General features: G+C 40.0%; 1 protein-coding gene across 1 annotated transcript in view; it reads right to left on the bottom strand.

Annotated features, from left to right (window-relative positions):
• Window positions 1–25670, bottom strand: part of alk (ALK receptor tyrosine kinase) — a gene marked incomplete at its 5' end in the record, with an annotated part of 369133 nt that overhangs the window by 117260 nt on the left and 226203 nt on the right. Inside the window, one exon of the mRNA XM_083997628.1 lies at window positions 17973–18177. Coding sequence (XP_083853754.1) covers window positions 17973–18177 — 205 coding nt within the window. The remainder of the gene's footprint in view (window positions 1–17972; window positions 18178–25670) is intronic.

Raw genomic sequence — 25670 nt, forward strand, 5'->3', positions numbered from 1 at the left:
TTATGGTTGCCCCGGAGACACAATTTGGAGCTTGATTCGTCTTTACAAGGTATCAACAGACTCTCTGGTTTGTATGCGTCGCTAACTCCAACTTCAGACATGGGATGCCCTTGATCTCTCACTTTCGTCATCTCTCTGGGATTATATCTTTCATGTGACACTTTGGTTTTATTGCACAATCGACATCAAAGAAACACAAAAGTGCAATGATCTTTCCTCACTGGGGAATTTTAAAAGTTCCTATCAAAGGCAGCCAAGTAGTGATTCTGGAAATGTCCTAAGATTAGTGGGAAATGACATTGAGGTAAAAAAAAAAAAATCTTTTCTGGCCATGTCAAGGAAAGAGACTGGACTTCAACTGAGATTCTTCTCTGTTTAACTGCCAGAAAACATGAAACACTCAAGTGTATAATCCTCATTCGTTTACTTTAATAACATCTACCAATATTTGTATTCAATGCATTGCTACTGATACGAAAAGAACAGTAGTTGCATCAAAAATAATCCAGAACTTCTTCCATGATGACACAACCCACAGCATGATCATGTGCTTTCACTGTACAGGATGTGATGCAAAAATGTAGCAAGAAGAGACAAAGATACAACATCACACTCCAAGGACAGAGTAATGTGAATGCCTACAGGGATGTAATTAAGTCTCCAGACTCACATAATCTCCCAGAACCTATGGCCCATTGTCAAAGTATTTATCTGAAGAAATCCTCTTTTATCCTCTAAGGTGCTGTTTTTATACCAAATGATGAGGCAATGTGTGATTCTCAGGTCAGATACAGTATGTATGACTCACAAGCACGTATGAAGAACTGATGTCTCACAGATGCTTGCTCATGTTCTCATTTGCACATCTTATGTACTTGTACTGTAGATGCAGAATTAGATTAACAGATGGATAAAAGATGGTGTTGTGCTTCATTTCACAGATATTGCCACTGTAGGGCAGAATCACTAGTTTTTCGCCCTCCTACAGTGAATATATGCTATAAAGTAAAAGTACAGCTACTTTCAAAAGCTAATGCCTTGGATTTTGATGAAAGTTGATGAAATCCTTGAGACCAATTGCAGTAAACAAAGAAAACTTTCATCAAATCTAAGATATTTTTTGCTATTAAACCTCGTATCATCTCTCCTCAAGGTACGGTAAGGTAGGTTGCTCCAAGCATCTTGAAGAACTTGCCATTGTTGCTGTGGTCTCTGAGTACACACTATGGGATGTTCTTCTAGTCAGACATAATACAGTAGATAAGTGTTCTTTACCTTTATGTTTTGACTGACATCTGCAGTTCTGCATAGGTATGACCGGCCCAGCAAACCTGACAAAACTGCAGAGCTGGTCATGCCTATGTGGAACTGCAGATGTCAGTCGAAACATGTCAAGGTAAAGCACACTTATCTATATGTCTGACTAGAAGAACATCCTATACTGTAATGATTATCAAATGAGGACATAATGAACTTAATTGAACTATTATGTGTCAGTGGCTTCTGTCTCTTCATGTGATCCCAGACTGACTCCAACATTCAGATCAGTACAGGCCAGATCATCTGCTGCAGGAAACCGTGTTGTCACTGAGGACAGTTCTTTATGATTGGGTTGTACAGTTTGGAGTCGTTGCTTCTGTGATTTTAATGTTTGATGCATAAAAGCAAAAATATTAAGTGCCTAAAACCTTTGCAAAGGACAGTGTATCCTGCTACATTTCAGTCATGATTAGTTGAAAGTATGATGGAAGGTCATTACTACAAACAGGTGGTACATTTTGGTGAATGCCACAAGGACAGTCTAATACACTGTGCCCCTGAGCATTGAGATGATCAGCTTCTGTATGACTCTCTGTTCTAGCTTTCAAAAGTATATTCATCTATGATAAGTATGCCTTTTGCAATAGGATATTTCATCTAAATCTGCACTACCTTTTATTTCAGTCTTGAGAGTGATATAGGTTTATTGTGCTCACTGGCAATTATTAATTCTACACTCTCACCGATTTGAGCTGGCCACTCTGTAGCCTTCATTCTCAGAGAAAAAGCATGCATGACTGATCCAGATACATTACCGTTCAGTTGTCATAGTGATCCTTAAGACAGATGAACATCATTTATTCATGTTTCACATTAGTTATATCAGTGATGTTAGATGTGTGGTGCCTCCCATGGAATTAGATATAATGCATACAGTATGTATGCAGTGAATCATATATTATAGACATCATACACACCTTCCTGCAATCCCAATCACACGGTATGGCCACAATGTTGGATGAGAGGAACCATCAAAGCTACAGTATGTCGCCCAATTGCATCACTTCATTCTGTGCTTCCTTCCATCTGGTTCCTCTCCGAAACTACATCTAGTCTCTTCTCATAATGTGTGTGTTCCATTATCAGCTTTGTGCCTGAAAATGTGCCACAGGGACGCAGCACACCTTGCCTCAAATCTAAATGCTGTTTCTCCTGCTCTCAGGTAGTCAAGTCGTTTCCTATCACGTCAAAGAGGAGTTACAGAGGGCTCAGTGCTGATTGAAGCTAATTCTTGTAAAGGGGCACTGACGAGCAGCCGGATATTTTTATGCACTATTAATTACAGAGGAGCTATTATGTTTTAGGGCCTTGCCTCCAATTGTTGATTTCAAGAGCTCGCTAAAATGACACCAATTTTAAAACGCTCAAATGGCAGAAAATCATTTGGAGAAAAAAGGCCGATGGGAATGCTTTTGAAAATGCCAGTTATTCCTCAGCAGTGTGTAGACATCCTACTTGAAACAGTTATTCCAACAGGATGGTGGCTTCTATTAAATCTGATTGCAGACAAAGTGCCATGACAGTATGTACTGTATGTACGTGGGCCGGAGGTTTGGCAGACTGTCATAGTGACATGGGAGAATTAATCAGGTGTTATTATCATATACATGTTTCTTCTGCATAAACATCTGGGCTTGATAGAAAAAAAAGGTCACATCTGTCTTACAGAACAAGGCGGCCACGTGAGAGCTTGGGAGTAAACAAACATCCTGCCAATTCAACCACAAAGCCAAAAACTGCAAGACTATCCACTCTAATTCTCTACGCCAATTCTCTACAGTATATTGTATAATGAACAACCTCAATAGCCTCAGAGCATGTTCAAACATACATCACCAACCTCATGTCACGCCTCTAATTTCTTGTTTGGTTTTGTAAAAAGAAAAATAAAGCAAGATTTGAAGAAGTGGAGGAAATGTCATACAGTACGTGGCCATACACCACTGAGAAGACATTATTATTGTCATGTGATACAGGAACACTGCAAAAATCAAAATCTTTCCAAGAATATCTGTCTTATTTCTTGTCAAAATGTCTAATTTCTGGTCAAAACTAATCTCTTTCCACTTAAAATAAGATTTATCACCTATAAATCAACTTGTTTTTAGATCATTTTCACTTGTTTCTAACAAATTTCCACTTGAAATAAGTAGAAAAATCTTCCAGTGAAAGCAAGTTTTTTGTGCTTGTAATAAGAAAGAAAAATGTGTCCCACTATCAGATTATTTCAAGTGAAAATATGCTTGAAAGAAGTAAAAAGTGTCTAAAAACAAGCTACTTTTTTAACGTGATGAGTCTTATTTTAGGTATAATGAGATTTGTTTTGACTAGAAATTACATTTTGACTAGAAATAAGACAATATTCTTGGTAAGATTTTGAGTTTTTGCAGTGAAGATGCTATACAGTTTGACTCATTTGCACCACTTTAGATTATGACTTTCAAACTTTCAATTTCAAGGGAGCACAAGGACAAAAAGGTCTCTGCATTTTCACATTGTTCATACAACTTTAAATATAACCTCTGACTGTCCAGACTGCTCATCAAGGACAATAACAGATAATGAAGAGCACTGACTGCTGCTTTATTTGGGCTTTAGAGAGCTCATTAAAGTCACAAAGCCTCTACCAAGATGAGCCGTCTGAACTTTGCTTTGATTTTGTGAACACTAGCAGCTCAGGAACCTTGTTTCATAATCGCAAGTCCCCTTACAGATTTTGTGCCTGTGAAATATTTAAAAAGAAAATACTCCTCGAATTTATGTCCCAGCCACAGTCTCCTCTTGTGTGTTTGTACAGTGTGTCACTTTGACTACGCGGCTTGAGAGGCAACGAGAGACCCTTGAGAGAAACATTCTTTCTGTTGGTGTCATCATTTTCTGCAGAAATGCTCCCAATAGTTCCCACGTACTTGTCTTCCAAAGTATCTGAGAACTTTTTCCTCCCAAGCACAACCATCAAACTTGTGATGGAAACTGTCCATGGTGAGTTCTCTGGAGTAGGTGAAACACTGTTCCTGGTTGCAGCTACACTTTATTCATATTTCAATGGACTTCTGATTTCATATGTTTGTCTTTAGGAGATAACCCTTTCACCATTCTAACCTAAGATTTCCATCGATGATGAGATGTTTCGTGTTTTGTCATTTTACTCGTTAGAATATTAGACAAACCACTACAAATGAGAATTTGCCAGAATTAATTAAAAACATTTACAATGTAACTATGCTCCAATTAACATGGTTGCAATATCAAATTAGTGTGCAAGCATGCTAACATTAGCTAATGGGCTCTAAGCACAGAATTGCAGTGATACTGATATAAATGGATTAATGATATGAAGGACGATGTAGCCGTATTTCCTACCCATGAATGAATTTTAAACTATTTCTATGAATCTATGTAAGGCATTCCCTTATCTGACATCAAAAGTAATTTTTCAATACAAGAAAGAGAATAGCGTGCCGAAAATAAGGAAAGCTATTAAATTTACAGGACCACCCCACATGCCTTCTGCTGCCCATCCTCCCATAATGAATGAGTTTGACTGGCAGTGAATGTTGTAACCAAATTATATCTATTCCCTTTCTTTTAGAGACTGTGTCATTTCATTTAACTGGGACATATCATCAGCATGCTGAAAGAAGAACTACTTCATGCTGAAAGAATAATTAGTTGACACTTATCACTTTGATCCATTTGTACAGATCTAATCTGGTGCAGACATGAATGACGTTCTTGTTCAAGGATGGCTGGTGTCTATCTCACTTGTATCTACCATAATAACCTCAGATACTGGAATATATGATTAGATCACTCTTTGATCCACTAACTTTGTTTAAAGTAAGATGGAGGGAAAATTAGCAAAAGTGCACAGATTTGCAGACTTTAGAAGAAGTTCCCTCAAGGATGAAGCTCGTAGTGAAAATCTGAATCAGTGTTTACAAAAACATCAGTTTAGGAAGAGGTTTGCATCTGTTTAAAAATAACAAGACATGTACTTTCTAACAAGGCTCAACCTTGTGAAGGGCATCTGCAAAACTTAATTATTTTTTTTCACAAGAGCTCTTTGCTGGATAAGATATAACTAATGAACAGTGATTTCTTTTCTAAAAATGTGCAATTATTTTCTTACAAACCAGAATCCCTGCTTCATCCGCAGTGCAGTTTCTTTCATTTATTTAATTCCTTTGTCAATACTTTATGTGAGCATCTGTCACCATTGTTTACATTTCCATAGCAGCAAGCACCAGACAGTGTAAAATGAGCTGGTTTGCAAATGCTAGGAACAGATGACAGCAGATTAGTTACAACAACACACTGCAATAAAAAAGAAAGTGCAAGACTCTTTGATTCCGGACACTTCCTTCCTCCTGCTCCTCTGCTCCACCACACTGGCACTTACTAAAACCTTTAAATTTACATTCATATTCATTATCAGTAATAGTGTATAATGATGATGTACATCGTTTGTCGGTGAATATGGAGGTCCAAATAAGGGAATCACTTCCTGCACATGTGCTTTTGCTGCTGGTGGAGAGGGATGGGCAGCGTGGATGCCAGGGGCCATGTAGTGGAGCAGCAATTGGGTGCTTGGAGATAATGAACATATGTGTGAGAGCAGCTCAAGTGGCAACTACTTATAGTGAAGTAACCCCGAGGAAGAGGGGCCATAACAACCATCTGTTCCTCATCTAGATACGAGTTGATGTGAGACTTTCAACGGGAACATCCCTAAACTGTGAGCAGTGACAGCTGTGCATTTAGTTTGGTCATGGGAAATTAGCAACATGGGTGACAATTTACCCCAAAATATTGTGTTCTTTGATCAGAAGGCTGCATACATACATACATACACACACACACCAGACATTATCTCACACACGCTTTCTTGTATGGACAGTGTCAGTCGTTACAGGTTTCACATATAGATCAGTTTGCTCATTAAGAATACAATGATAACTGGAAAGCACCTGTGATTCTAAAGGCCATTTCCAATACTAGTTGTACTCATCTGTTGAGTCACACTCTGAGTTTTTCCTATGCAAACAGCATTTTTCTGACACACATTTGGAGTATTTTGCTTGAGGAAACATTGACATGGAGGCCAGAGCAGTCAAATGTGCAGAAGGATGGAAATGATAAACAGCTTTTAAACACACTCCATATAGTTATGCTGACATAACTGTAGTCATAGTGATTGGAGAAGCTGATTGTCCTGCAAAGCCTCCAACAACATCCTCCGAAAAGTGACCTCATCTCGAGTGGTATAGAAATACACTAATGTGAGTTACCATGACAGCAGAGTAGCCTGATGCATCAGCCGCTTATTTCATTACATTTCATATAGCGTCTGAACACGAGCCATAGGGATTTGTTTGCTTCCGGGAGGCGGTTGCTTACATTTGCTTCAACTAATCGCTGCTGCTTGGTGGTCACGTGTGCTATACACCGGTTAAGCTCATAGGTTAATCTTGAGCGCTTGAGTTCAACGTCATTGCCTTCACTTACCCGTCTGTTCGCTGATTGGTCCGTCCGCTCTGGCGGACGGAGCAAACCGAAACGCATTGCTAGTTCCCTGACTACATGGTTGAGGCAAATGAAATTTGCCGGAACCAGTAGGCGGCGCTAGCCTGGCTAGCAGCAGAGCAGCCAACTAGGACAATGTAACTATGACATAACCACATTAGCAGAAGGGAGTGAAAGACTCTGTTTTCCACAATGTGGAGTGATTGAGGGAAGCAAACTGAGGCCAAGTCAACATGTACACTGAGTCATGTTGAACTGTGCAGCCATATTGACACTTGCAATACCGTGAGCATACTTTAAGTCAGTTCTTATTTTCATTTTGTGCAGCTTAATTTCATTGTATCAAACATATTGGAGACTTAAGAAAAGGTTTTGCATTTATTTATTTGCATTTATTCATAAAATGTCTCTGTACTATGCAAACTATGCTGCAATACCAGTGTTCAGATGCACTTATATCAATATTTTAAGATAAAAAAAAAAATTACCAAGATGTTTGTTATTACCATGTGTGCTTCAAATTTTATTGTGATTTTAGTTTTAGACCTCACGGCCCTACGCTTCTGTCATCTCCTCAATAGCCCAACTGCTATTCGACCATGAGGTAATGCTGAATAGAAGACGGCCTGATTGGAGGTGATCATACATCTGGAATTCTCCGATCAGACTCCCGGCGGAGAGCTGCAGGACTTTTTTCCCTGAGTTGTAAGACAAACACCTGATGATCAACCTGTCCCTCCTGCTGTCCTCTGATCTGGATTGGCCTGTGCAATTGTGAGGAACAGACCATTCAAGCACAATATCCAATTTTGGAGGCACCAAGGGAGAGGACAAAGAGTTAAAGATCCTCCATTCACTCTGCCCCCTGAATGTATGTAAAGTGTGGGGGTTAAAGGCTAAATGTGGTTTACTGGTTTTTTTAAGTGAGTGGTTCACAGTTCAGTGCATGAGTGAATGGTCAGACTTGAGGCGTTGCTAGGAACAAACACTACTGCTGTCAAAAAACTAAGACTGCCAGCTCACATTCATCTATTTAGCCAATAGGTTCTCACCATGACACTGTTGTGCTGTGCTCCCAAAATATGACACAATGCAGGTTCTACATAAAAACAATCATTATCATCTGGGTCACGATCACAACACAGCAGTACTCAGCTACTCGCACAAAAATCCAAACATAAAACGATGATACTATTCAATGGATTGTGTCAAATGAGGGCTTGAGAGACAAAAGTAGCTTCAGGCCATGTTTGTGTGTGTATAGCTTTGTGCAGTGAGTGAAAACATACGGGTGAAGACAGTCATTGCAGAGGCCGTCAGGTCAACTTTAATGTGCAAATAATAATGCCAATTAACATTATGCATAAAGGCCAGGAGTTTTTAATCATCTATCTTCACAAAGATTATCTGAGGACTGATATAAGATAAAACTGTCTCTGATACTGACAGCTTCAGATCTCTGAAATATCCAGGACACGTTACACTGGATATAAGGTTGTGTCACAAGAACAGACACGATTAACCTTTATGCTCTGGAAATGGATTACATGAAATTAAGCCAGAGATGTACGTCAGCACTACAAGTCTTACGTGTAGGACAGCGAAATACTCTGTATAACCTAACACTGTAATACATTCAGATATTCTCGCCTTTAAAGTTTGACATTTGTAATTTGGATGAGTGCCCAGCTTCATCTGACCTGCATGATTACATCCAAATTGCTGCAACAAGATCTGTGACATAACGACAATACTCGTGTTGAGCTTTGTATTTCCAGTGGAGTGCCTTTTCAGTTTGACACTTGACTAATGGCTCCTTGGTTAGATGCCTAGAAGCTACAGTATACAGTACATAATAAACTATTCAATATTTCTGAAGCTGACTGCTTTAAAAATGCTTGACATTTAGTCAAAATCAAAAGAATGACAAAATGTTAAATTTACACACTATAGTGGAATATTGACAAAGGATCCTCTTGAGTCCACAGGCTACAGTGCAATCTGTCAGGTGGTTAAATCATATTCAGTTCACTCCCAATCCGAACTGTTTCTGCCACACAACATGGACCAAAACCAACATGGGGGGGGCCCAAACCAAACCAAACCAAACCAAAATGTCCTTTTTTAATCAAAAAGGACATCCACAACCTCTGCCTGTAGAGATGCATCAAAAGAATAAGGTGATCAGATACAGACTTTTATTTACAGAAATAAACAACAGTTGTGGGGTTTTTGTTCCTATTCTCTTTGTTTGATTATCCAAAAGGGTGTGCTATTTGGGATTTTCAAATTTGAGTATGCATGCACAAATATAATTTTAATAACCTCAGAACATCAGCGGACAAAGGTCTGTGACCCCCCTCAGACCACTGGCCCAGACCCCAGGTTGAGAACCATCGCACTGAGGCAATGGGGCATGGATACAGCTGCTGACCATGCAAGAGAAAACTTTAAATGCAATATCAAAAAAAATCCAATTCAAATTTAGTTTTTTTGGGGGGGGGGGTTCTTTGACTGCAAAGAGTCAAAATAAACAACAAAGTGTCTCTTAAAAAAAGTCAACCAGGTAATATCAATAACTCAGTATCCCATGACACATTGCAGCATATCCCTAGGCTGCACTGATCTGTGTAGGGGGTAATACATTTTGTTTGACTTTAGCCAAACTCCAGGTTGTAAAAGTACACAACCTGGTGCAACTGGGAAGACGAATGAAGGACAAGAGTATCACCAATGAAATCATTCTAAATATAAAATTGGAAATCAAAATGTAATGGTCACTGGTTAAAGCCCATTTCCCTGTTTTATGTTCTTTTTCTTAAGATACTGTACCTTACAAGCTACCACCGTCACACTGCCTGTAGGGCCGATACACTTTACAAACACACATGGCAGCAGTGTCATCAGACTATTGCTGAGGCAGTTAGCTCTGTGTAGCTCTGCTGGAGCATCCTGCAGCATCCTGCTCCTGTTTCATAAGTACTGTAAGGTCATTTGACCTTTATGATGGTCAAGTCCTTTGGCAGCTGCGGTGTTTCAAATTTGATTATACTGATATGTAATTTCTGGATTTTTTAAGTAAGTTAATCCTTACTTTTTTGTAGTGAGGTAACACCTCATCCTCCTCATACACTTGAGAGACATGCTCTTCATAACACAAGCTGTCAGGGAGATGAGGGCAAACGGGGAGAGAGAAAAAAAGGTCTCTGCCTCAGCATTTGCTTTGATGCAAAACGCGCATCACAGCAAAAGGCTTTTGTGATTTAGGTGCTAAGCTTTAAAACTCTGGGCTTGAAATTTGCGAGTGCCTTTGCCATAGGTAAAAACTGAAATTTAGTCTCGTCATAAAAACTAGGCCACTGTTGCTTTCCCAAATTTCACCTCCCTCTTCTCCTGTGTAAAACTTCAGCTGTCAGGAATCTACAACACAAGTTTGGGGAAATGTGATTAGAGATTCGTAGTTGAGACAGAAGGCCTGTGAACACAGGGGAAGAGTGGGAATAAAAACCATAGTGCTTTATGTAACCTGTCTGGGAGAAGAAGGGGGGATAGATAAAGAGAATGTGCATGAGAGGAGAGGATTGTGGAGTATGCAAGCTGTGGATGACAAGATATAACTCGTGTGTGGATAGCCTACTGTATATGAAGTGTTGTATTTCTGAAACTTTTTATGACGTCCCATAGGGAGATGTCACTGAAATACTATAGAGACACAGTGATAACATTTTGTTCAGCCAGAGAAAAATGAGTGTGTGTCTCACTGGAAAGCCCAAACCAGTTGTATAGGTCAAGAATATACAGCACAATATTTGAGACGTGGCTTTATGCCACACAATTTGATTGACTCAAATATATACATTTATATAACGTTAGATATACTACACATGAAGACCTAAGGGTCTGATGTTAGCCTTTTTCCAAACAAATATAGTCATGTTAAATATAAACCTGTATGCTTATCTACTGTTCTTCATGGTCACCTGCTGAGACAATTTTAAAGCTCCAAGAAGCATTTGAAATCATTCAGCTCAATCTTACTTCTTTAAAAGTAAGCTCTTTAAGAGACGACAACTAAAAACATTTTTACCAGAACCCTGCCTGGTTTCATTCCTCAGCCCAACTCCATACATTACAGGGCAGGCCAGTACAATTAGTTTGCTCACACTAATACCAAGACTTTATGTTGGAGGAAGACCTGTCTTAGGTTTCATGTTGAGAATTACTCAACAAAATTAAAGTCAAAACATTTGGTATTTACTTGAATTTTTGCCTATCTTAGTTGCAATCTTTAGATTCTGTGACATTCAAGGAATGAATTGCATTGATTTGACTGTGGGCATGGTAGTCTTTCTCAACTATAACCTCATCTCATCCTAATCACATTGTTTGCTGTGTTACCAACATTCTCTATGCTGACGGATAACATTACTTTTCTGAGTTAACAATATTTTAGAGCAGGCGTATTTGAACAAAGAATATCATGCTAACCTTTGGTAAACTCCAGACCGTGGCCGTCTGTGCAAGTGCCAAATGATCCACTGCATCGGGTTTTCCTTTGATATGTGCGTGCAGAGGAGAAGCAGGCCAATCAGCTGTCAGTGTGTGTGCATGCACCAGTGATGCGCTGGTTGACAAGTTTGGTTTTTACCGCACACCACTGGCATGTACTGTATGTGCTGTCTGTCTGTGTGTGTGAACGAGAATGACAGAGAAAAGAGCGCTATGCGGAGATGAATGAACGGAATGATATTGCGTTGAGAGAAACAAAAGCGGAATCAATTTGTGGCGCTTGGTCTTGATTCACACACATTGGTCTACGTATGGGAAACACTTACACTGTACTGTCAAACTAATGCTGACATTAGATGTTGGTCCTGTCCTGGCATTGAATTTTGTCATCTAACCTCACAGCTGACCTTCATCCAAATGACTGGTGTTTATTTATGCAGATAACACTGATTGACAGTGTGTCATAAAAAGTTGCTCTTAAAGGGATAGTTCACCCAAAATTCTAATTTCACTCATTATCTACTCACCTTCATGTCGACTAAGGGCTGGGAGAAGTTTCAGAGTTATCCGTGGCTTCTCTGAGTTACAGGGGGTCTCAGCGTAGCAGTGCATGCCCATTATAACGGTTGCAAATGGATACCAACTGGACGCCAAAAAACATCCAAATACCTCCATGTTGCTCGTATGTAATGTCCCTCTTGTATTGAAGCCCCAAAATGCGAAATTGTCACGAAAAAAATTAAATAAGTCTATTTTTCAAGCTTGTTTGTAGCGGAAGCTCCTCTTCCTGGTTCGTCAAATTTGCTTCGAGAAGCTTTCGCTACTAAACAAGCTTGAAATATTGACTTATTACATTTTTTTCGGGACAATTTCGCATTTTGGGGCTTCAATACAAGACGGACATTACATACGAGCAGCATGGAGGTATTTGGATGTTTTGTGGTGTGTCTTTTTGTTACGAAGACAGTTGGTATCCATTTGCAACTGTTATATGGACATGCACTGCTACGCCAAGACCCCCTGTAACTCAGAGAAGGCACGGAGGACTCTGAAACTTCTCCCAGCCCTTAGTCGACATGAGGGTGAGTAGATAATAAGTGCAATTTCAATTTTGGGTGAACTATCCCTTTAATCTTAAACTTCTAATATGTCAAATTATACTCTAAAGATTGAGTATGCTATGCTTGAGAAAGAACTTTGTCTCCCTCCAGGAACACAGGTCATTTGTTCTTGTTGTCATCATCTTACTTAATGACTTTATGTAATAGGAGTCGTGTTTGGTGTTTTTCTATTTATTCTTGTTGATGTTGATTCGTTACTATGGGCTGTTAATCAAATTGCCCTTCCAGAGATAATAAAGATACCTTGAATCTTGAACTAAAAAGTGAATACACCCCCTCCCTTCAGTGTTCTTTCAAAGCTCTGTCTCCCAAATTCATAGACACGCATACATGTCATTACACAGATAACATGCACACAAACACTGAAAATGGTGTAAAAACTAGAGGAAGAGGAAGATGTTTCCATTGTGTTTAAAAGACTACAGGGACAATAGAGAGGCTGCAGGTTTGTAGATATCCAACCAAACAAATCCACTGCACTACAAGCCCCTCTCAGAATGGACAAACATCATGATACAAACCAAACAAGCGCGACCACAAACTGTTGCAATAGTTGCTGCTGTAAAGCTAACAAGCAGAGGGCATGAGAGTTTCCTATAGCCAGCACAGCAGCTGTACACAGTAATCCTCACAGCCCTCCTGCTCCTACAGCAAACATCCCAACAACATATCTGAACAATCTAGGAAGAAAGCTGACCCTCTGTAAGCAGGTCATTCAACCTGACAAAACACAAATGTGACACCAATACCTGCTTATTAACTACATATTATCAGGTATCAAACATATTAGCAAATGGGACAAAACAGTTCTGACCTACTGGCTCTGTGAAACCGCTAAAATATAATCACACACCTGTAAAGCAGAGACAGAGCATCTCTTCATCCCCTCAGGTCGACAGACATGGACCACCTCACTTATAAGAGCTCCCTCGCTTTTTAACTGCCAGTATAGTGCAGTAGGTTTTTGGTCAACTGCTTTCTATTTTTAAATGTGATTTATGAATACATTTGATTTGATTTGGGAGCAATCTCTGCATCCAACATCCTGATATTCACCTCTTTGGTCTCTGTAACAGTCTGGATAAATCCTAGTTAGTCAACAATCAGTCCACTGTCCAAAAGTTTTCAAAGTTCTCACCAGCCCCATCAGTTTGCCTACAGTACAGTATATAGGACACATTACAGCTCCTGTCTGTCCTTGAGACATTATGTACAACACTGTTGGTCAAAGAGATGAAACTCAGAGCTCTAGAACTGCCTCCGTCTCTTCTCCAATGATCTCTAGCAATTGTAGCCTCTCTACTGGCAGCACTCCCAGATCCAGAGCTATGAGGATCCCATCAGCCTCAACCCTGTGGCGACCACAGTCCAAGAACTGGAGGTCAGCTCTAGTGAGCACTAAGTGGAAGAGCCGAGGCGTTGTAAAGGCCTGCCAGGGCTGAATGCACTGCTTTGCCAATGAGGAGGCCTTGAGGTGACCTCTCTCACACTGGTTTAGCTCCATTCATTGAAGGAACCACAAAACATGTCTTTCAGAGATTCTCTGTGGAGTGGATGTATTATTACTCCAGTTTCCCTGAGACATTTTACTGTGTGGTAAAAAAGAAGAAATACTGGACCTTAGAAAATACTGTATAAATATCTTATTGTGTTAATATCACTGAATGAAATAGGTCATCACATAGATGATGTTGTACCATGAATACAGTAAACACGAGGTCACAATGACCTTGAAAGTCTCAAGATATCACATTAAGATATCACCTTAACCTTTGGCCATCACAATTTAATTGACACTTAATCCAATTCACCCATGACAGTGTAAAGGGACATTTATAACCAAATTTAAAAGAACCGTTACTGAGAAACACATTCACAAGGCTGAAACTGCATTTTGTGAGGTCACTCTGACCATCATGATCAGGTCAGGTCTCCTCATCCTTGAGTACCAAAACCGTTTGTGGCTAATTCGAAGCAATTCCCCAAAGGTATGGGATGGATGTAGAGAGAGAGTGACAGAGGGATGGATGGATGGATGCTCAGACAGAGTTCCAACAACTAGAGCACATGCTGTCTAGACCTGGCTGTTGCCAGCACAAATGTGTGCAACACAGTTTTTACATGTTAAGTATGTGTAAAGTGTAAGTAAATGTTAAGTGTTGAAATGCATTACATTTAGTAACTAAGTGTTTATTTCATCATATATAAGCCTTGAACATGCAGCTAGTGAGAGCATTTTTTTTTTCATTCCAGAACCAGATGCACGGCTTATATTGATTCCTTTATTTTATATGAGAAGCTAAGTAATGGAGCAGTTGGCCATTATTCAACCTGCTAAGTGTATCTACATTGAATACATTGACAAATATGATGCCAGTGTTGAGGCTGCTTTTGATTTCATTTATGGAACTGTAAATTGAATAATTAAATTAGTGGCAAGAATAATCCTTTACTTAGGGATTACAGCTGGTTCAATTTGGAAAACAAATGCGGCTGTTCTTTTGACTTCAGCCAATTGTCTCCAACTTTTATTATGATAATGTCAGCTACATAGTAAAAAGTTAAAATGATGTACTTGCCTATGTGCATACAGCCTACTTTAAGACTAAAAACATTCTGCTGCATATTATACTGCTGAGCATATTCAGTTAATTTGTAACAACAGGATTTAGTGTTGCTCATCAAATTCTTTTTCTAAAACACTGAGGATGTACTGTACTTACTTTGATATGCTGACTTTATGTGGGGGGAATGTGCAGTGCAGTTAATAGTATATCATATATCACTTGCTGTAATGTTCCCTCTAAATGTCAGAATTTAGCATTAACACTTGCCTCCTTTGATGCTTCTTCCCCCACATTACACAAGCTATGGATCAATTCTAAGATGATAGTGCTCTGATGGCGTGCTGTAAATGACATCCAACACATTCCACTGTAATGCATGATTGCATTTTGTCATGCAGGATGGTTGTTATAGATATACTGACTCTGCTGTGAGGGAAATGAATGCACACTGCATGTATGTGCATCCTGCATGTGTGCGTGTATTGTTGTTGTTAGTGTGTTATGCAGATGTCCAAATATAGGGAGAGGCAGAGCTGTAGCAGTGTGTACCTGTGGTATATTGTGGTATATCAGTATATCTTATCACCCATACATACTGTCACGGTAACGTGGTCACAGTGACCCATCACATGCATGCATATGCAGAGTGCACACACACACATCCAAACTCAATTCATACGAGGACACCTCACTGTGAATACAGACGTTCATTATCTTGCAGCCATCGCCTTCTCTCTCCTTCAGCGCTGACTGAAACACTTGGGATGCTGACATTCACTGTGAGAGCTGACAATGCTTGATGAGTCAAGCTCTTCGTGGGCTGTGTTCAGAGGTCCTAAATATGCTTCCCTCAGGTATCGTTACACACTGTATGATGAAATCTGAGGCACACGCCAAGAAGAGGTGTAATAAAAAGCTAACCCTTAAATTCTACTTGTATTGTAGTGAGAACACAAACTCTCCCACCTAAACCAGAACTTTTATCACTAACATTAGTGATGAGGTCCACTTAAGTGTGTTTTAAGTCAGATTGAAACAACAAGATTAATATGTGCAAAGGACCACATTGTATCATCACTTGCATGCAGTCCAAGTGACATTCTTCCACAGACTGCTAGTTAAGCTTTGATGTTTTGGTTTTGTGGGTCAGTGGGATCTAGTTTAGTTAAGTTGCCACGTTAGATTTGGTGAAGTAGAATGCTATAAGCTTACAGCAGTTTACAATGAAACACCGTATCTATAAAAACAGTGTCTATAGTCTACTCTATGTACACTGATATTGTTTTTCAATGCCCAACTATATTTTTAATGTGTAATTTATTTACTTCAAATAATTCATCTAGGATGAGGCATTAGCCATTGATTGGTAACTTTTAAAGACTATTTTGTGCTTTGACAATTTCATCAGATGTGATGCAACATTAACACAATGGTTTCAAAGAAAGTGCTCACTCTCACTAGTGGATTCATCAATGGAATTGTTTCGTCAAGAATGTTAAGTCGGAAATAAGCATCCACGTTGCACTACAACTGTCGATGAGCATCGATAGAGAAAATAAAATGGGAATCTATATTAGTGCCTCGCTGCTCCCATGTCAGCAGGAACTTAGTTGTGATGTGGCTGTTTTGACCTCATAATTTACAAGTCAGTGACCCACAGCTTATTTCTGTTTTTGCAATGTTTTTGCTAATGCTTGTTTTGAACAACACCTTATTTTTTTGTCTATATTCAAGTTAGTGGGAGCAAGTTAAATGACCGCTGTGTATAGGGATGTTTTGTTTGCCTCGTGGCCAACCCGTATGCTAAGTGCCCTGACCATTGACTTGGGCAGACACGCCAAAACACAGCATTTGAATTCAAAGCCAAGGGCACAGGTTTACAATTAGTAAGCTGAGCGACTCTTCTAGTGTCTACGGGTGGCTCTTCTTGCCTTTTGTTTTTTGCCCTCTCTTTTTATGAGCGTCCTCACATCAGAGTAGAAATGTGGGCAGTTTGTGCTGAGCGAGTCTCCGAACAGCAGAGAGACGGTGTGGGCGTACGGCAGGCTCTGACTGCAAATGAGAGCGCACAAACGCACAGCCTAATCCGTCACACATGTAATGAGTGCATCCCCATTATGCTTCCCTCAAGCAGACACACCAGCACGAGCATTTCCATAAACACATGAACGCACACTCCCCCTCCCACACTCAGACGGCTTCAGGGACGACAGAGATGCATCAAGCATGACGTTCATATGACTCTGGTGCCATGAGAGAGACTGGAGGAGGTTGCACACACAAACAACACGATAAGTGTCTGTAGCAGCACACCGTGGATGCAGCTACTGTACAGTAACACTAATAGAGGTGGAGATACAGCCACCCACACATACGACCACACGCATTCAGTGTTTGGAGAAGAATCTCCTGGGCTGAGTATTGTGTTGGCCTCTGCCACCCTGTCCCTCTCAGTGTGAGAGACAGACCTTGCTCAAGCCTCCACTGGCACGCTGCAATGAGACGAGTGTGTACCCTGCTGTTAATTAAAGCTTACAAACAAGGAAGGTTATATGAATGCAATAATCAGTGCCCACCTGCTGTAAAAGCAAACTGTTTCAAATGACCTATCCCCTGTTCTTACCCAGCCAGCTCCGTGTCTGTCTGAGACAATCTCTACATAAAAAGGCTTTCACTGAGGGTGTCATCATTTGATTCTGCTGAATATCTCCTATCTCTTCCTTTAATGGAACACATTTACACAGGTTAAGGGGTATTCATAATGAGGAGCTTGGCTGGCATGAATATAAGATCCATGTGGACAGTCATTCTCTCCGTACACCCTCAGTGCCATGAGATACCAAATATATAATATATAGTCAGTACTAAACACAGCCATGAGAAATTAAACACTCCCAATTTACTGTATATGCATAAGACAGGTGCTTACCCTGTGATGCGTGGGAGGGTGTCTGTAGAGAAGAGGGCTAGTGGAGGTTTGTCGCGCTCTATGAGCCATATGGTGTATTGCCCACTTTGCTTGGGGTGGAGGAACATGGCCATGTCCAGGCTGCAGACGCCTTTCCCCCCCCACAGCCAGGGACTGAGCACCCACGGCCCTCCAAAGGCTGAGTTGTTCACCCAGAGGAACTGACCTGGAGAAGAGAGAAAAACAAATAGGGTTAAACACAAAAAAAAAAAATTGCAAGATGCTCTAACACAACACAAAGGAGGCATTTCACTAAGAGAGGAAAGCTTGACAATTATCACAAATTATAATCTTGTGACTGTTATATACTGTTACATGTATGTAGAGGGTTAGGGTTAGGCCAGATGGGTGATGGCCGGGCTCAGGTTTCAGGCAGTGCAGCACTTGATGAAAAAGTATGAAATAAAGCTGCTTTGAAAAAGAGCAGTCAATGACATCCCCTGCACGAATAAAAGTGGGGTAGCTGGTGAAAAAAAAAAAAAATCAAAGCAAAGTCTTTTTCCGGCTTTGATATGAACTCCCATTTCACTTTCAAACCTATTTCGCTCATTCAAGCAGGAAGTTCATCAGAAGCTGAAAGCAGTGTGTGCATGTGTGTGGTGGGGGGCACAAAGAATATCAACTTGAAAGGAGGAAAATCCATTTTTAATGTGCTCAGTTAAGAAAAGTATAGGGTTGATTAGGGTAAGCTAAAAAAAATGCAAATATTGAAGAATAATTGATTTTCTCTCATTCTTGGGATCAGTTTATTTATTATTTTGTTGGGGTTGAGATGAGAAGCATTAGCTGCTGCAGCGACAGTTGTAGAGATAAATAAAGTAATATTTTTCAGTACATGGTTGATGTGTTTTCTTGTCTTCCATTTTTTATATTGTTTCCATTTCTGAGTTGTGCTCTTGCCTCTGGATAAGGGTAATACCAGCTTCCACAGGGTCAGATTGTATTAGAGTTTATTTCCCTAACTGGGACACATGTCTCCTTGTGTGTGTCAGATGATGCACTCAAACAGCCTTTTGCCATTAGTTGTCTAGGCAATTTGGATTTTGGTACTGTTATGTTCTTATGTTTAGTGTGGTAAGACTCACTGAATGTGGGTCTTATTCAGTCTCAAATAATATAGATCAGTGTCAACATAATAATATAATAATTATACAAGCATGAAAGATAAAGAAAATGGAAATAGAAAAATTGGCATTCAATAAGGAACAAAAAGAGTGGATTTCATCATAGACATAGGACTGTGTCTGTGCTCAAAGCTTTCTAAACTTGCTACTTCTTGGTTGTTTCTTGTTATTTTATCCTTCCCTGACATCAGTACTTTCCCTAGTCCTCTGAGTTTGCTGGAAAACTGGTGAGTTTGGAGGTTTTCAAATTGGAGAACTTAATTTACGCTCCATTTGCTTTCTCCTCCACATTTTCATGCTCCTTACACAGAGGTGCAGACAAAATGACAAGGCTGGTCCAAGTAGCTGCAGCATGTTTATCAGGCAATGTGGACTGCAAACATTTTCTACACACAGCCAGCAGCATATTGATAGAAAGATTTTAAAACTCAGGCTGGATGGGCTTTAGGCCTAAGGTGTAAAACGATTAACTCTTTTGTTTTTCCCCAATACAAATGAGAGGAAGAAATACCTGTTTGGAGGCAATTATTGGAAGGATACGAATTACAATGACACGCCCAAGAAAAGGAGAGTCTGTAATTCCATTAGCACATTTCTTTCTCAGCTTCACCTGTGAATGCCGCTGCCTAACTGAGCTTGATGCCCTCATTTACTGCATCACAAGGCCTGATTCAACTGACTGTCTGCTTCAATCTGCATAGTGCAACATGATCATTGATTCGGTTTCAAGCCCTATAGACAGAGATGAGCACTCCACAGTTTACATTTAAACCAATTCTTCATGAAACAATAATTATAATGTTAACCATATCTGTTAACCATCATCTCGAGGAACACCGTGTCCTCCTGCGGTAAAATGTTATGGTCTCTCAGCCAAAGTAGGCCGGTACCACAGAAGAACCGCGACCACCGGTGGGGCCGGTGTTCCCGACCTGCTTTGGCCGAGAGACCATCACATTCCGCGGCGAGAGGCTGTGACACGGCGCGGTGCGTCTGTGTTATTGTTGTTTAGTGGCGCCCCCCCGCCCCCGATGGTGGTTTTGTGAATAGAACAATAATTGTTGTATATATTTATCTTACACGAGCCCTTTGATCCAGAAATACAAGTGTCAGAAGAGCGACAGGCACAAACAGAGCACCTTTCATAAAAGACGCTCTATCTCCTTTTCTAGAAAAAAAAGCAGGGATTTTGATGAATAGCATGTTTAGCTTGAGTTTTCTCAGGAACGGAGGCACGTAGAAACAAACGGTTTGTGGCCATTTGAAGCAGAAAGTTTCACCTTTCTAATGAGCCATAGTATGTGTTGGTGGCAATAATATAGAATACGCTGTGGCTCTACAAAAATCGTCAAAAATGGTCTAAATTGCCGGTACACTTGACTATAACTTTGGAAAAGAGCGCGGCACTCAATGAGTTAACAGTCGTTACTAGATTAAATATTCACAACAAAACAATTGAAAAACTCTGGCTTTCATCAGCATTCTTCCTTTTGAACCACCCCTGCACTTGCACGGCAGTTGTTCTGTCACTGTTGTTAATGTTGCTATTGTTCACTTATCTGCGAAGTTCAGACTTAGTAAAGTCAACACCATTTATAAAACAGTACTTGACTACTGTCCCTGTGAGGGGGAGGAAGGCAGAAACAGAAATCTAAGTGATAGAGTGATAGTTGTACGCTGTATCATTGTATCAAGCTGGTAAACACTCCATGTGCTCTTATAGATTCAATCAACTGAGGCGCTTGTTGACATAGCATACCAAATCAGGCCAACAGTTGGTGAGAGCAGAATTCCCTCAGATAATAAAATTGTAGCTAAAGGCCTGAGAGAAAGAGGAAAACAAACCATTCAAATTGCATTCTCTGCCAAACCCAATTATAGCATAATGCATTTACCCAGGGCCAGCACAAGCTTTTTGGGGTCCTAACGATTTAGCTGCCTCACATTTTAATTTACAACACATTCATTGGTGCAACCTTGTGACAGCTTCCACTGTAGAGAGATGGTGAACAGGTTTGTCGTCATGCTGATAAATAGCCGTTTGTAGTTTGCCGTTGGCCTCTGTTTTAAAATCAAATATTTCCAGCCCCAATGATTTGGCTTTTAAAATCAGAGATTTAAGGGGGTGTAATCAATGAACTTGTCAACTTAAAGACAACATATAAGATCTGAATATGTTTATTTTTTCAAGTATTGGAGAAAGATGAAACAATTAAAAAAGGACTATCAAGATACAAGTGTGGAACCAGTTTGGTCCTTTGGACACACAATCTTGTTATCACGGTCTGTAAAACAAGTTTTCTTTAAGCCAGAAAAACAATCTAGATACATATGAAGCAACTGAAAAAGGCATTCTTCTTTCCTGAGTCATTAGGAAACAAAGTTTTTTTTTTTTTTAGTATGACAAAGCACTTTGAGCTCAGTTATTTTCAAGGCGACTATTACTTGTGTTGCAGATAGTTTGGTGGGTGGTACTGCATGGCTCAGTCAGGAAATAAAGTGGTTGCATGGTAATCAGAGGATTCCTGCTTCAATCCCTGACTCCTCTTGAGAGATAACTGAAGGGCTCTTTAGCCTCCACATTGTAAAGTGCTTAGAGTTGTGGGTAAAGAAAAAGAAAAAGTAAAGAGAAGCAGCATTTCCCCACAGAGGAATGGTGTAAAATCATTTCTTAGAACATGGTTGACATAGTATTTTATAAATCTGGATTTTCATCATCATTGCCAGCAGCCTCATAGAATATATGTCACATCCTGCAGTGAGAGTTCAATGATGACCCTACTACTGAACTGTCCAAAGTGTAAAGAGCATGGGATTGAAAATTGCACTGAAATTGTGCAGGGATTAAACCACTGTGTAGTGTAGTAACGCTCATTTCACTTCAGACTCTTAAATGAAGCAGAATGTGTGTGTGTGTGTGTAGTGAATACCAAACATTGTGAAAAACACTGAGTGAATAAACTTGACAGTGTTACTTGTCATGAAAAGGCACATTAAACTTAAACACACACACTGCATCGTGTTTTGTTTAATCTTTGATTTCACGTATCTATTTGGCCTTGTTCAAGGTTTTAAACATGGAATACTTTACACTGAGTACAGGCTGAGAGGTGGAGAATGTGACAGGCCATGGCCATGTTTGGTGTGCAGATGCAATATTATGAGCACAGGTAGAATTCCTCTTAAGCATGTCTCATAAACCCCAAATTAACTACAGCTGTCTCTTTATTCAGTCTAAGAGTTCTTGTGTATTGTATTGGACAATAAAATATGGATTTGAAACTTCAAACATGTTTTGCATGGCTGTATCACTAGAAACCAGAGGAAAGTTTTGGTAACCACTGAAGACACACTTATAAACACAGCTTCACTCCTCTATCACAAGAAAGCCCTGTGGCTGCTGATTTTCCGCAAATTCTTGTTTTTCTCTTTCTTTCATATTTTAAGTATTATAAAATGACCTGGCATTGTGTCCACGGAAATTGCATTTGGTCTTGAATTTGTTTGTTGTGCAGTAGTTAGTCATGTTCAGTTTAGCATTTCTTTCAGCTGGGTCTTTTAATTTCAAGACATTCAGCTGTATCAGAACAAATAGTCTGTTTTCTTTTGTTGTCAGCAGTTGAACAGCTGGGGGGTCTGATGCTGTTGTGGCCAAGCTGAACACTGACTAAAAGACCTTGGTGTCAACAGTGACAATATAGCCACAGAGTAGAAGCATGGAGGTCCCTGAATGCCACCATTCAGCAGGATTGCTCATTGAAAAAAAATAAGGAAGAGGTCGCCGTGCATCAATCAAGAACAAGTGGATAATGGAGGAACTTGTCCACCAGCCCAGCCTACAAAGCCATGAATATAAATAAAATATCAGCATTTCAAACTTCAAAGTATCTATTATTAATAATGCTAAAACAGCATCTATTAAAGTCACAACTTTAAAGTATATTTGTAGCTCAAAGATCAAGGGCACTGGCAAAAATAACAGTTTTTTTCTCATCCAGATTTTATTTTTTAAGTCCATGTATTATATCACGGCAAATTATTTGTACTAACTTTGCACCAAGGACAAAGTCCCTGATGCAGTCTTCAATATAACAATTTCCCTACTCCCAATTAGCTAAATGTGTTTCACAGCAGCCGTATCAATTCCTCTGTTTATGATGACTCCAGCAGTTTTTCAAGCATTCAGTTCACAATTCATTAATGACTTCCATTGAAAAAAATGAAAATGAAACAATGGATCAAAAGAACTGCTTGACCGTGAATTTAATCTTTAAATTCAAGTTATCTTTAGAATACAGTACCTTATTTTACATTTCTCATCTCTTAACAATTAATCTGTGGGCCCTATTGCAAATTATCTGCTGATTTCACTCTCCGGATCTCACTGTTATGAATTGATTAAACCTCAGACTGGTCCATTCTGCCCTGCTGTGCTGCCAAAATGATTTGCCCTTTTGGTAAAATAATTCTTGTTCAATACCTGCCGTACAGCTTTTTTCCCTGGCTGCTCTAATGCCATCCTATTTAAAACTATGTAGCTATAGGTCATTTTTAAATTTCTTCTATCAAAAGGCATAATAATGTTGGGTGAATATGTCATTGGTTATTATGGTGTACACTTTCTAATATAATGTATATTGACAATGTGATTGATGCTTCCAAGTAAAGTTTATATGGCTACAACAGAAACTAATCTTGAAGTCTGAAGAACTGTAACTACTGTCTGTCAACCTCACTGGTCTAGTCTGAACCTTACTGCCTGGGGCTTTAATTAAAGGCTGTCCAAAGGGAAAGCAAGTGTTAAACAACTACAAGGCAGAGTTGTACAAATGCAACTACATCCTTTCTAAGAAATTAGTTTCTGGATAATAACAATCTTGTGAGTTGCACTGCTTTAAAAAGCCTTACCGTATACCCTCTCCTGCTACTTCCATACTGTCTACAACTGTCTGAGTTATAGCCAGTATTACTATTCATGCCATGGAGACCCGAGAGACAGAAAGCGTGGTGGACACAGGGACAGGGAGTTGAGACGGAGGACTGTTAATACTGTGTCATGTCGCCAGTGCTAAACAAAGTAAACAAGCAAGTCAACAGAGAGCCTTACAAGTGATTTAAAGAGGGTTAGTTGTGACTGCAGCCTGAGGGACAACAGTGCTGTGCCCAGCAAGCCCACTGATTAAGTGGCCTTGTTTATAGGTAGACCTGATACAAACCATGCCAATGGGTAGCTCCCAAATGAGTAAATGATGCCACGGGCCATTTACAAGACTGCTAGACACAGGTGCACAGAAGCAGTAAGCATAAGTGAGGATTTTGCAACGCTGCCAAGTGATGGGTTAAACCAAAATGATTCAAAGTGGATTTTATGTGCTTTAAGTGGATAATTGTTAGTGGATGACTGCAGTTAGATTTTATTGTCATTTGTTCATTATTTTCCATGAGAAATTCACTATTGTAAATTACCTCTGTTTTTCCATGTGGCTGGTTTGCTTTACTTCGAGTCACAGGTTTACTACTGTTACTTGTGGATTGAGCTCGGAGATAACACAATCTAGATTCGGGATCGCGATCAATTTTTGATCGATTTCGATTATTGGCTATGGTCATATTTCCTCGATATCACATGACAGTAAAACATGTGACAGCAGCCTGTCACTCTGCCGTCTGTTGTGAGGGTGTACAGTTTGTTTGAGCTGCAGCAGTTACAGCGAGAGGAAAGCAGGATAAAGTGAAAGTTGGAAAAAAGGGAGGAAATGAGTGGAAGTTGAGCCGATGGCAACTCAAGCGAGGGTGAACGTGTGGACCAGTTAGTTCGTCTGTCTTGGGTTGTCGTATGTAAAAAAAAAAAGTATTGCAGTGTGGAGTCACATGGCCAGACTGTGAAAACACTGAGCTGCTCGTGTCGTTTATTCTGCACTGACATGTTGGCTCATCTATGGTGTGAAGAACATGCGCTAAGGCTCCTGTAGATGCAGGGCTGTGTGTGTGTGTGTGTGTGTGTGTCAGTGCTGCGGGGACACAGAGCATCACATGGGAGCGGTGAAGCCTGAGTTGATGTGAGCCCGCTCGTAGTTAGTCCTACATGTGATAGACACATCTTAGAGCTGATGGTAGAAGAAAGACCACCAACAGGAAAAAAAAACCCCAATACAATCAAACAGTGGATTAGTGAACTGTTCACCCAGACATGCAGTTGGGATTGCATGGGAATTATGTTCATTTTCTGTATCATCAATCTACACAGTGTCCTCATATTCTATTCCTGCAGAACTGAATTATTAATATAATACAATTGCAACAGAACAACTTGTGACATTATAAACTTACAAAATCTGCCAAAGGGCAAAATCCTCGCCCACCACCGCAGAGACCTGTGCTGAATTTCTGGCAGCAGCTTAGTTGAGCATTCAAACTAACACAATTGGCATTCTTTGCAGGAGGAAAGGCACTGAAGCTGCCTGCTATGCAGCTACAAAGAACTGACTGGTGGCACCATGTGTGTATGTGTAGAAAGATCGCAGTAGAGCCAAAA

Source organism: Trachurus trachurus, assembly GCF_905171665.1.
Source record: "Trachurus trachurus genome assembly, chromosome: 22".
NCBI classification, from domain to species: Eukaryota; Metazoa; Chordata; class Actinopteri; order Carangiformes; family Carangidae; genus Trachurus; species Trachurus trachurus.